Source organism: Loxodonta africana, chromosome 1, assembly GCF_030014295.1.
Source record: "Loxodonta africana isolate mLoxAfr1 chromosome 1, mLoxAfr1.hap2, whole genome shotgun sequence".
In the NCBI taxonomy this organism is placed as follows: domain Eukaryota; kingdom Metazoa; phylum Chordata; class Mammalia; order Proboscidea; family Elephantidae; genus Loxodonta; species Loxodonta africana.
Genome location: NC_087342.1, coordinates 100,310,123 through 100,323,929, shown reverse-complemented (window position 1 = coordinate 100,323,929; position 13,807 = coordinate 100,310,123). Strand labels below are relative to the sequence as shown.

At 43.1% G+C, this 13,807-nt stretch overlaps 1 protein-coding gene across 6 annotated transcripts in view; it reads left to right on the top strand.

The window, feature by feature from the left end:
* Positions 1-13,807, top strand: part of BTBD9 (BTB domain containing 9) — a 461,023-nt gene that overhangs the window by 400,742 nt on the left and 46,474 nt on the right. Inside the window, exon 10 of one of the 6 annotated variants that reach the window (XM_064285484.1) lies at positions 4,979-5,282. The exons of the other annotated variants lie outside the window; for them this stretch is intronic. Within the exon in view, the coding sequence (XP_064141554.1) occupies positions 4,979-5,066 (88 nt within the window). The 3' untranslated portion in view covers positions 5,067-5,282. Of the gene's footprint in view, positions 1-4,978; positions 5,283-13,807 lie in introns of those variants that run through there. 6 annotated transcript variants of the gene reach the window in all.

The window sequence follows — 13,807 nt, the reverse complement described above, 5'->3', positions numbered from 1 at the left end:
GTTATGTTCTACATTTTTCTTTCCCATTCTAACCAGGACCTTCTATTATGTTCCTGCTCAGAGCGGTCAGTAGTGTAGCCAGGCATCATCTAGTTCTGATCTCAGGCTAGAGGAGGCTGTGGTTTGTGTAGGCCATTAGTCTTTTGGACTAATTTCTTCCTTGAGTCTTTGGTTTCCTTCATTCTCCTTTGCTCCAGACAGGAAAAGACCGATAGTTGCATCTTAGATGGCCACTGGCAAGCTTTTAAGACCCCAGAAGCTACTCACCAAACTGGGATGTAGAACATTATCTTTACAAACTATGTTATGCCAATTGAGCTAGATGTTCCCCGAGACTGAGGACCTTTTTAAAAGTTTATTCTTAGCTTCTTTTTCCTTCTCAAGACAATTTTTGAAATGAGCAAAATTCTCTAAGTTGTAATACACATCAGACATAACTACCCAGTTATACCACCCTCTCCTCAAAGATTCTCATTTTTGTTGGTGAAGGAGATTATCATTTGATTTGAGAGATTAATTTCTCAGAGATCACAAAGCTTTGAGGAAAAATAAGACAAACTGGTCCCAAAGCCCATAGGGATTGTTTGCTTCTAGAAGAATTCCCACCACCTGAGCTTCACACTTACATATGCACCTGCCTGTCTGACCCTTGAAAAGCCTGGTGCTGTAGTGGTTAAGAGTTCGGCTGCTAACCAAAAGGCTGGCAGTTCAGATCCACCAGGCACTCCTTGGAAACCCTATGGGGCAGCTCTACTCTGTCGTGTAGGGTTGCTATGAGTCAGAATTGACTTGACGGCAGTGGGTTTTGTTAGTGTTTTTTTTGACATTTCCACTTAAATGTTCCATGATATATCAAATTGAACTTGTTGAAACTGAAACCAACTCTTAGATCTCCTCTAAAACCTGCTCTCCACGCTCCAGTCTAATGTACCTCAACTAGTGACCTCACCGCCCATCCAGTTTCTGAAACCAAAAACTTTGGAATCATCTTGATTCCATTCTCCTCCCCCACCTATATTGAGTCCATCACCAAGTCCTACCTTCCACCTTTTGTTATTTCTCCAAAAATTAGATCTCAAATCCACCTATTTCTGTCTACCTCCATTGGCACCACCATAACCCAAACCAGCACCATCTCTTACCTAGACTATTGCAGTAGCCTCCCAACTGATCTCTCACTTGACTCACCATCAATCCATCCTCCTCACAGCAGCCAGGGTGATTTTTTAAAATGTAAGTTAGCCCTTAAATGGCCTCCTATTTCACTAGGTATGAAACCTCAGCTCCTTTCCATGCCCATCTGAGGAGACCTGTGACCTGGCCCCATCTGCCTCCCTAGCTCCATTGCTCATCTCCCGCCCACTGGTGGCATGCATTATCCGTCATCTGTTACTTTGTAAGATCATTCCCCTCTCAGAGCCTTTGAGCCTTCACACATGTTGACCCTTCTCTTTGCCTGGCTTATTCCTTCGTATCCTTCAGATGTCAGTTTAAATGACCCTTTCCAACTAATCTAGAGTCAACCTCTCCTGTTATTCTCCCTCATAGCACTATATTCCTTTCCTTTATAACACTTGTAACAAAGTGTAATGGTATATTTATTGGTAATTTATTTATTTATGTAAGTCTTTCCCACCAGATTTTAAGTTCTATGAAAGTAGGGATTGTTCACGTCTATATTCTCAACACCCACATAATGCCTGGCACATAGTAATATTTTTTTGGCTTATTAAAGAAATGATTCCTTAAGAAGACAGGAGTAAGTTTAGAGCTGGAGAAATGTCCCTGTTCTAGATCTTACCAACTTGGGAAGCCTTTGGCTTTTACCTCAGGTTCTGCTGGGCTCATTTCCTAATGTACTCTGAGCATTCTGCCTCTTTCCATTACGTCTGAATTTAACTGCTGGTGACTTGGTTCAGATAACAGTCCCAGAGCCTTTAGGCCACATCACTGGGCAAGAGGTGGCAGCTACCTTAGCTGGTTGTTCCTGTTCCATTTTTCTGTGGTGTTGTGGGAGAATCAGAGGTAGATGGCTTTGGGGCCTCAGATACAGAGAGGTGGGTGAATGGATTTCTGAACAAGTAGTTCTGCCCTTTGCAATATTGGGACGAACACAAGAGCTGCCCTGCGGGTAGCCACAGAGAAAGCTTGCTCTCACATAGCTTCCTATGCGTGGTGATGATATGTGTCCCCCTCATATGGGAGCCCATTCAGACGTTCAGTCGCTATGTACCAACAAGAACTGCATCAGAGGTTACTTACATTAAATTAAATGTGACTTTCTGACCCAGGTTTATGGGTTTACCCTAATTAGACTGTGGAATTGCAGTATCACGCTTTATTATTACCTTGAAATTACAATTTTCATTCTGGATGACCAAGCCTTGTTTTCTTTATAATGCAACATAAATGCCACCTGACACACATACTGTGAAATAAACTCAACATTAAGCTGCAGGTTTTTAATGGGTGATACTTGGATAACTCTGATTAAATACATAAATCATGAAACATTCATGATTTATGTATTTAGTCAGAGTTATCCAGGGAGATTACCCAATAAGCAAGGTACAAAGATGTGGAGAAACCCAAGAGAAATTGTGTAGTACAGATTAGTAAGTAAACGTGATTAAGCTCATGCATACCTTGCTTACTGTAGCCTGTGCTTACTCTGCTTATTGGTTAATCCACCCTATGTGAAAATCAGAGATGGAAAAAACATGAGCTCTGTGCTCGAACCAGCTACATACTAGACTTGGGCTCAGTAATGGATCATCCTCTCTCTTGTGGATCTTTTTATTAATAACATAAGCTTTTTCTGTTACATTTTACCTTTGTTTTATGGCTCTTGTTCATTGTATGTACTTCGGCTGATAATCTCTAAAAGCCTTCGTGTGAGGGTTTTAAGAATTTTAGTCCAACATTGGTTTTGCCCTGAGGACCCGCTTCCTCCAAGCAGTAGCTGTGGATTTGGATGACCCTTTTCTTTCTCATCATTATGAGATGGCCCTTGTCCAGAAGTATGCTCATAGCTCTATCCAAGATAGGAATGTTGCTCAGAAGGCCAGAGGCTTGCCAACTGAGCCGGGAAGACAGATGAATCCAAGAAGAGGAATGACAGCGTAGGAAAAAAAGAGGTCATATGGGCCATGAGATTCAAATAAATCTTTTTACTGTATTATCCGTACCTCAGAATTTCAGAGAATCCCCACCCAATCTGAAGGGTTGTAGGAGGAAGGAAGCCTAGAATAGGGATTTCCAAAGCAAAATAAGAAATGGGGAGAGTTTGGGGACGATGATGCCACTGGACATAACCAATGAATAAAAGACATGGTTTGACTGAAATGATAAAATTGAGCAGAAAACTGTGACAAGGGTGACAGCAGACCTATGGATGGGTGAGGAATTGGGAAGGAAAAAAGATGATTGAATGTCTAAAATCAGGATTCCCATGCGAGGATACCTTCCCATGCTTAGAAGGGTAATTATTTGGTGCTGTGGTTTAGTGGGATTGACTCTTAGGATTCTGTTAAATTGATTGCTATAATAATACAGAAATCTTCCCCCAAACTCAGGATTAGACATTGGATGTTTGCTGGCTTGCCCACATCAGATCTATTTAAAAAAAAAAGAAGAAGAAAAGAAAGCAGTGGGAAGAAAGCTAGATTAGGATGCCAGAAAGAACATGTGTGGCCACACACCTGCCTACCTGCGTGTAACACTTCTAGGTGTATGTATGTGTATAGATCACATGTCTGTCTGCTTTTACATTTGGTATATGTGGTTGTTTCTGTTTTTGAGAGACAGATGAGATAAGTGTTACGTTTTCTTCACCTAGAACCTTTACCCATTCAGGGTACCCCCCACTATTAAATAATACATCTTACTTTGGCCATTATTAAAATCAGGGTTCTTTTGTTAATAAGTAAATAAAAAATAAGCTCAGTGAATTATCAATGCTAATTCTTCATCAATGTGATTAAGCATTTTTTAAAATTAATACTTTTAAGTGGTGTACTTGCATGACTACAACACTATAAGACAATATCAAATGTATCCAATTTGTGATAAGCTCTTAAATCAGTCTCTCACCTTCTCTAGGCTTCATTTCTTCTTCCGAACAATGAATAATTCTTACAGCTGCTCCTTACTCTGTAGAGCTATTTGGAAGGTAAATGAGATCATATCTCTGGCACCACTGCCTGCTCTTCAGAGGAAATCGGCAGTGTTGTTATTAGGTCGTTATTAGTGTTGTCTTCCAAATTGCCCCACATATAATGCTTGTGGCACCCAGAGCCCAGCTGGAGTTTTGCTGGGAAAATGATTTAAATTCAGTGGCCCGTAGCATGCTGAGCTCAGGGTTCCCCGTGACATTCTGTGGGCAGGAATTAGGTGGTGCTCTTGGCCCATGTGTCTCAGCACCCAGGATGCTGGGATGTCTGAGGCTGGAGGGAAGATAGTGGCAGTGACTTCCTGGGAGGAGGCTTATGGACCAGAGGTGGCTGGCTAGTTACAAGAAGGCAGGTGCTGATTTACCTATTTGCCAGTTTATTTTCTTTTGGGAGGTGATGTTTCAATTTACTGCATTCCTTGGAGGTTTGACATATCAATTAGATGTTATCGACAGTAATAGAGGGGCAGTTGCTGTAAATGTGAAGTTTTTACTGGTAGACCATGAAATGACACCCCAAGGGACTGTAACAGAGTGGCATGATAAATATTGTGTTACCTACATGCAGGCAGAGGAGCTGATTAATAGGGGGGGATGATTCTGTCTCCTGCACTAAAATGTTATTTATTCATTTGCTGTCAATCAAACCTTCTGTTCTAATTGGCTGAAAAGTTAAATCATCAAGATCTGCTCATAAACCAGGTTAAGGTAGGAAGAAAAGCAGCACTAAATCATAATCAGTAGCTTGTATTATTTACTGCATTATTGTATCTGCATGACCTTGGAAAGCCTTTCTCTGCCTTCCAGTTACAGTAACAGCCCTGAGCCCTGGACCCACACACATGAGTGGAGGGAGCTGGGAAGGAGGAGACGTCTGCCATGCCTCGTGGCGTAGCTGGAATCTGAAGGAGGCGGTGACAGTGCTGGGTGCAACATTGCTTCGGCATAATTAGACCACTGCTGCTCTTTCTGCCACGTTGTTAAATGTATGGCCCTTGTGTTGCATGGCACTTGTAAAAGGAAGAATTATTTTCGAAAAGACAAATATATTTCCACACTAACAGTTTTATAAAGATGTCAGCGAATAAGTATAAAAAAAAAAAGTATAAAAGACACCATTAAATCACATTTTAAAGGCAGACTTCTCATTGTGATAAATCTGCATTATCAAGTCTCATTTCTGAAATGAATCATATACTGTAAAACTTTATGGGAGTTGAGTAAAAGATCCCTTGTTGACCAGTACAAGCATATATTGCCAAACCATGGAGAAAGAATTGCTTCCAATCCCCGTGAAAACACGGATAAGGTTATACCCCTTTCTTAGAAGCAGTATTTCAAGTACAGGCTTCTTTTGGGTGGTTAAGGAGCTTTTCTCGCTGCCAAAGTAGCTTATTCAATGAAAGCCAAGAGTAAACTCCCATTGACAGGATCTTTCTACTTAGCTTGGAGCTATGAGAACTCAGCTTGCTCTTCAGTGGCGTGGTAAAGGTCAATATTCCGAGAACAGCAGCGCTCAGAAGGCGGGGCCGCGCCCTTATGGGGTGTGCTCCCGTCTGAATGATTTCCCCACCACACATAATCAAACTACCCACCTACTACCACCACAGCATCTGGGCCTCTTGCTCATGCATATCCACCTCCACCACCAGCACCCCAGAGAAGCAAAACGCTTCAGCCTGATGAGTGGACTGCGGTTTTATTATCTTGACTTTTAATAAATATGCTGTCTATGTTGTTTATTTGAGTATTTTAAGCAGCGACAGCTACATCAACTCATGAATCTGATATACCATATTAAAAATAAATTAGCCAGAGAGGGTCCAATTGTCAGCTCTTTGGAGAGCATCTCCTTGAGGAAAGATGGCAGGTGTAGCTGAATGCCTTTCTCCATGTTCGAAATAATTTGTATGTGTGTATGTGTTTTAAGTTGTCGTGTTTGTAGAGAGGTATAACAAAAGTTTACTGGTGGCTCATTTGGCAAAACCAGCTAACACTATCTGCTTTTTCATCTTTCAGTGCCTGCTCGTTCATTTTACTCTAGGAACATCTTCCTAGAAGATGGCATTAGACCACTTGGCCTTATTTATTCTTAGTGAATAACAAAACTTTGCTGGTTGTGTTGTTGCATCACAAGCGAGCTGCATCACAATCATAAACACCTTGACGATACGACAAAACTGAAGCGATTTCAAATCAGAGAATTAATCAGAAAGGTGAAAGTTGAGAAGCTGGAGTTAGATGATTAATTTGATGAGGAGAGAATATTTAGCTTAAAGAAGATAAAGTAATGACTTAATGGCATCTCCCCCCTCACCTTCCTTCTGAAGAAATAGAATGAGCAGCACTTGGGTGGGTGTTGCTTCTTACTAGACCCCATATAAAGAACTAGTTAGTCATGAGTAGTTGTCAGTATAAGCAAAGCTAGTGTACAGCCTGGGCAGACACTCACAAGAAAATATGTATAAGAGAGGGTGGTCTGGCTAAAAAGCCACACTCAATAAATGGATTGTTTCCCCCACCCTCATCAAGTAAAATACCATAAAACCAAAAAAACCCAAACCCATTGCTGTCAAATCAATTACAACTCATAACGATCCTATACAACAGAGTAGAACTGCCTCATAGGGTTTCTAAGGAGTGCCTGGTAGATTTGAACTGCTGACCTTTTGGTTAGCAGCTGTAGCTTTTAACCAGTAAGTAAAGATGACCAGTGTTTCCTTTATGAAGTTGGCCCAGTCATAGCTTCATTTATGGCTGTCCTTCTTGTGAGCTTCTGTACATGCTACGTACAGTCAACCTACGGGTTAGAACCCAGATACAATCAGCAGTAGACATCCCAGACTAGGAAAGTCAGGACCTGGACATGGGCCAAACCTGCTGGGATAGAACAGAATATTTGGGAAGGTCTCTGCAAGAGAAGTGGGTAAAAGTCAGGACAAGCAATTGTAGGGGAAATCTGGCAGGCCCAGGGGATTGTTCTGGACAATAGGTAAATAGCATAATGTAGAAGCTGGGACTAGGGATTGTTAGCAGGGACCCAGCCTTGGAAATGAGGGTCAGAAGCAGACTACAGGCCCTCGGAGGACTAGGAGGTAATGGCAGAGCTTTAGGTCTTCAGGGTATCCAGGGGATTGGGTAGAGCAGGGCAGGGCCAAATTAAGCCCATAGCCTGTTTTTGTATGGCCCTTAAGAGTTTTCACATTTTTAAAAGGTTATAAAAAATAAAGAATATGTGACAGGCTTATGTGGCCTGCATGACCTAAAATATTTAGTATCTGGCTCTTCACAGAAAAAGTTTTCTAATCCTTGGGTAGAGTATCAATACACAGACTTGAGAATAGAACAGTTATTGAAATGGGTAGGACATGCTTGTTGAATTATGAGCATGAGGTGAGAGCCAGTTCCTAGGACACAGGTACACAACCAGAGCACGATCCAGACTAAGGTTCACCTACTGCTGAGTTACTTCCTAAAGGGATTAGATTGAACTCAGGCCCTGGCTAGAGTCAGTGTGTACGGGAGGGGTATAAAGGAGGTGGGTTCTGCAGCAGGCAAGAAAGCACTGGGGGACACAGGTAGTGCACCGCAGAGTAATGCCTCACATCTGTAGTTATGGTTTAGAGGGTGTTTTCACAGCCCCTCCTTTGATTCTCACAACTACCCACAGGATAGGTGTTTTCCAGATGTTACAACAAAGATACAAGAGATCATGCGGTTCACCCAAGGGCATCCAGCTAGAGAGTGGAAGAAAGTGGGCCCGAACCCAGATGTTATGACTTTTGGTCTGGTGGACCTTCTGCTCTACCACGCTCCTCTCCCGTAATGGTAATCGTTATCGAGCAAACCTTTCCACCCCTCCAGGATAACTATGGAGTACTTTTGAAAGCTGTATTTAGGATCTTCCTGCCAACAGTATCACCTCTGTATCAGTCTTCACTGCCACTAAAATTGTCGTCCTATGTCTTCCTGATGCCCTTGTTCCAAAACCTCCTGTGATTTTTCCAACTAGCTGCCTTCTACCTAGTGGGGCAAAGCTTGTCCTCTTTGTTATAGAACAGCCGTTCTCAAAGTGGTTCCTGGGCCATCAGCATCACTTAGGAACTTGTTAGAAATGCACATTCTCAGGCCCCACCTCAGACCTACCAAGTCAGAAACTCTGGGAGTGGGACCCAGCAGTCTGTGTTTAGCACACCCCCAGGTGAAGCTGAGGAAAAGTAAAGGGAGCAAAGGCAATGTTTGACTGAAATGGTAAAATTAGCAGAATTCGTTTGAAACCTGGAATTGAGCATCAGATTCACTTGAGGATGCACTCCTGCTGTCTGCCTGTAGTGCATTCTGGTGCTTTCTCTGGAAGGCACTTGCTGTGTTCTTCACTGACTATAACAGTCTTAGTGACAGCCACAGCACAGGTCATGGTGTACTGGTTCTGTTACGGTAACCGATGAGAATTTCACTGCCATGGCATGTTCTTCAGCTGCTGTCACCAGCTTCTAAGCACTCCTGTATTAGGAGGAAATAATAGACCTTTAGGAGTGTGAGTCATAAACCTGCTACTGTACATGCAGAAAAACAACTTATCCAGGGAACCAGACTTGGGAGTTCCAACATCTAAGATCTTCAGAGAGAGCCTGTAGTCTGCAAATGGCCACATTTCTGTAGAATGTGTAATAGTGTGTCTAACTAGAACCATTCCACTTACATGAAGAGGTCCTAGACAAGGACTCGCTATAGTGCTCTATAGAACCTGTGCCAGGCTGCTGCTCCTCAGATCCACCTGCTAACAGGGCATTTCAACCCACAGTTGGGAGTCATGAGCTTTCCCACAAAGATTGTAAAATTGAAGATGATGAGAAAATGAAAATCATAAAAACAAAGATGGCGGTCCCAAAGATTCAGCCATCGTTGTGTGGGGTAAAGGCAGTCGTATCTTCTGAGTCAGTGAACTGTCCAGTGTCGTTGCATTCTTCATTTGAAGTAGTTCCCTTTCATGATATTTTGTCACAACCAAAGAAATGGTTCCAAAAGGATATTTTTCATCTTTAGTTATAAAATGGAGCAATGGTTCTTAACAAGGGGCGAAGGGCAAAAACATAGATCTCTTCCCCAAAGCCATAAAATCGACATTGAGGGCCTTCTCTCTGGGGCAGGATTTAGGCAAGGGATGGAATTATTAGTGGTCGTACCGTTAGTTTTTTGTTGTTTTTTAATTAATCTCTAGTTTAAAGGCTCCTCTGTGCAGAGTTATAAATCTAGAGTTCTGCTGACTTATGGAAAAAAAAAGAACAGCTGAATGATAAAACCGCTGAAATTTCATCCCTTTCTACATCTCACGCCCTATACCCCTCAGCACTGGCCAGCCCAGGGTGACCCTGAAGGCGGCAGAGCCATAATAGAGGGTAGATGAGCAAATTGTCTAGCAACTTTAGGAAAATCTACTTTGTGCTTTCACACACTTGACTGAACTTTTAAAAAATATTGACTAAACAACTTGCAGCCTGTGATTACCAACACCTCTATTTGACAACCTTTGACAGAAAGCCAATGGGCACATGTGACGTCACTGAGCGCTAACAGAGCCTTCCTTAGCAGTGTTTGTGGGGATGAGTGCTTTCCCGAGCCTGGGAGAGTGGCTCCTATCCCCCGGTGCTGTTCACTAGTGTCGGAAAACCATTTGCCGAGCGAGCCCAGAAACAGACATGAAGCCTGCCTGTACGTCTTCATCCCTCGGAAGGTTTTTTTTTTTATGTTCCGATCTCCAGAAACACAAATAATATTCTTTCTAAGCTGCTGCAAAGTACAAGTGTTAGAAAATATCATGGAAAAGGTGAATTGCCAGCCAGTAAGCCCTTATGACCGAGAGCTTATTCATAAAACGATGACAAATTTATTGCCAACATTCACTGCTGACTTTTTGAGATTAATAGCTCATCTGTCTGGTTTTAAAGCCTGCCAGTGGAATAAGAAAGAGTTACTGGTCAGTTTTCTCACCCAGCCCCTTTACCCAGCAGCCACCATCCCCAAGAAATAATACAGAAAAATAAGCTGATTTAGCTTCAGCCACAGCCTTATGGTATTTTATTGCAGGAGATTTCCATGTGCCAAGGATAACTTTTAACCTTGTTGAATGAAGCTTGACTTTCTGACGTCTGCCTTCAACTCCACAAAACCCTCAGCGCAGGGGACTAGCATGGTGAATAACGGTGAATAACTAGGGGTAGACTGAAACACAACCTGAAAGGCCGTATTTTCCTGCATGTTTCCTGCCTACTTGTTTACAGTGAAATAGTAAAGGAGTCATTGTTTGATGCCTTAGCCTTGGGGGCGTGGGCAAAATTCAAAGCAGGTGTAAAAAAATACGCCGCACCAAATTTTAGGCCTACGTACACACACGAAGTGTGGAGAGGGCATCTCTGAGGTTGCTGGCCTGAGGGGAATCAGGATTCCTCAAAAGCAGCTCTGTGCAGCCTCTTTTTCCCTGTATTTGCTCCTCTGGCTAACTTAAAACTACGGGATGATTCCCCAGCCTGCCCTACCTCAGCCTTTCTCAACGCCCCTTAATTGAGTCTTGGAATCTGATTTTTCTGTAATAAATTATTTAACTTAGTTTGTGTATTTAATGCATACTCTTGCTGCCTCCTGCCCTGTCCTGTTGTCCACCTCGCACTGTGAGCTCCCAGGGAGCCAGCGGCTACCTCTTTCCTGCCTGCGTTGTGGCACGGCACAGCACCACATGGCACCCTGCTGAACGGACTGTGACGTTGCAGGGTCGCTGTAGGATGTTTATTCCTGCCTGCATCCATGCGAGCCTACAGCCAGAGTCGGGGGAGGGGGCGGGAGAGTGACTTGGAACCTTGTGAAATCAGCCCATGGAGAGTGAGGGGCCTGCAAGAGAACACACACCTTTACCGAAAGATTGGCAGTTCAAACCCACCCAGAGGCATATTGAAAGAAAGACTTGGCAGTGTGCTTCTGGAAAGTCCCAGCCATGAAAACCCTACAGAACACAGCAGACATGGGGTCACCATGAGCCCTGAGTGGAACTGACTTGCTTAGTTAAGAGAAGTCTGAGTCAGCAAAGGCTGAACCCAGAAAGCCATCAACACTAAGTTGGGGGACAGGGAGTGGCTGTTATTTTTTAATCAAAAAAATGTTTTTAAAAAGAGCAAAACAACTTTTTTTTTAATTCAACATTTTTTTTTTGGTAGAAAACATCCCAGAAGAAAGATTGCTATATGCAAAGTACTGGTTCACATCAACTGGCAGATCATAGACTGTCTTGAACATCCACACAGAATGCAGTGTTTTAATGGTACTGATATGGCAGTTAATGTAAGTTCTGGAAAGGGCCTTTATGGAGCTTGCCTGGAAGACTTGTCACCTTTTTATTACAGAACTCCTATCCAGAGATTACAGTGCGTTAAATGGCTCTGGGCTCATCTTGGGCGGCTCCTCACTAAGAGTGATAGTTTTCATCATAAAGAAACATTTTTTTGGACTCTGGAGAGTTTGAAAGCTCTCCTCAGTGCCCCCAATTTCTTATCCGTTCAGCTCCAAATATCAGGCCCTTTCTTAATGGCTAGAGAGGAAGAGTCTATTTTTAAAGTTTTTGCTGAATATCTCCCCGGAGTTAGGTGCTGAACGGATTTGGCCTGTCATCAGACCTGGAATACCCACAGGGGCTTAGTGTAATTTTTAGGTATGAAATTGGTTAGGTTTGATTCAGAGAACATGTGGCAGTCCTTCTAGAAGGCCACTCGCTTGCTGAGCTATGTGTGTAATGTGGTGGGCTTCAGAGGTCATGGCTAGTCTTTGTTCTTCACAAGTTTTTGGTGTGAATTTCCATAAAAGCAGCCCTTTTCTTCTATTTTTTAAGCTTGAAACTCAGAGGGTATTTAGTCGTCCTCATTGTGTTGTAGATCCCTTTGGTATTTAAAACACTAGGAAATGAAATAGCCAAATTCTTAACATTTGAAAATTGGCTTCTGCACATGCACAGTCCTCCCATTTTGCAGCTCTGAGGGAACGTGCTCCTGGGAGAGAAATGGAGGTGGTACTGGACAGGCACATTGAGCCAGGAAGCGGGGGGAGTCTCTCTCCTTGGAGGCAGTAGTCTTTTCAGAGTGAGCCTGCTGGCCTTACAGGCTGAAAGGAGCCACTTACGTCATGAAATCAATAATCCTGTTGAGCATTGTGCTTGCTGGGGACAGAGAATCCTCTGGGGGAACAACAAACTGAATTTCTCTCTGCCCTCCACAGCCTCCAGAGCTGCCTGCTGGCAGAAAGCGTGGCCGAGCTGCTGGCTCTTCCATTTGCGATTCAGAGGACACCTAGACCCGGGTTATTATATTTCAGGCCAATTTCTAAGTTGCTAAACTAGGCACCAAGAGATCAAAAGTACGAATACCCCTAATGAATGACACAAAGGAGCAAATCAAGGTATTTTGGAGCCTGCGCAGGGCCATGTCCCATAGTCTTCCCAAGGACTAAAGCAGCCCCAATTCTTTTGGATGGGATCCTCACAACAAATGAAACCACTTTCAGCATTGACATGCCCAGTGCTGAGGTTCAGCTCCTTCTACTCAATAGCCGTCTCTGACAGAGATGAGTAATTAACCCACCCAGGACCTATGCCCTAGATGAAAGCCCTTGCTCTCTCTTGTCAAGGCTTCTTCCAGTCTCCTTGCCACAAAAGGAGGGTTGTGTCTGTGCTCTCCTTTGACGTCACCAAGGACAGGACCCACAGCTCCTCTTGGTCACCAAGTTGCTAATTTCTCTGGTGGGCCAAGAGGTTACAGCTTAGTTGCCAGAATTAATAAGTAGCTTATTTCCCTTCTGCACATCAGCCAGTTGTGGGCCCATCCCCTCTGCACGGTCAGTTGGTGTACTCAACAACCCAAGAACCAAACCCATTGCCATTGAGTCGATTCTGACTCATAGCGACCCTGTAGGACAGAGTAGGGTTTCTAAGGCTGTAATCTTTACAGGAGCAGACTGTCACATCTTTCTTCCTCACACCTTTCAGTTAGCCACTGAGTACTTAACCACTGCACCACCAGGGCTCCTGTACTCAACAGGTGGTGGCAAAATATTGGTCTAGACACTGCCTCATTCCTGAAGCCTGGTCTGAGTGTTCATTTCCAGGAGCAGCTAGGAATTTTTGCCTCCCAAACAAGTAGCAGCAAAGATTTATTTAGTAACTACAAAAACAGCCTGTCTTCAAGCCTGTGCGTCACCAGTGCAGGGACTACTTGGTGATATTTGTTCTTAGGAGAAAAAAAAAAGGGAAGGATTTTTGTCTCTGATGTGGACTAGATCCACGTAAGTAATTAATTTTGACTTCAGCTAATGGGTAATCTTTGAATATCAGACAAGGTTGAGCCAAAGTGAATTTTTTATTTAAAATCCGTGTTTACTGGAGCCTTTGAGAACTGTGAGGACTCTGGCAGAATCTGGAGAATTTGGGGGTGAGGATTCCCCAGCCTCCCATCTCCAGACTATACCTTGTGAAATGGCTTGTTGACATCCTTTCATGCTGTAGATCCATAACCTTTGAGCAAGATTATCTTGGAAAGTAGCTATTTCTTTTTTTTTTTTTTAATTAATTTTTATTGTGCCTTAAGTGAAAGTTTACAA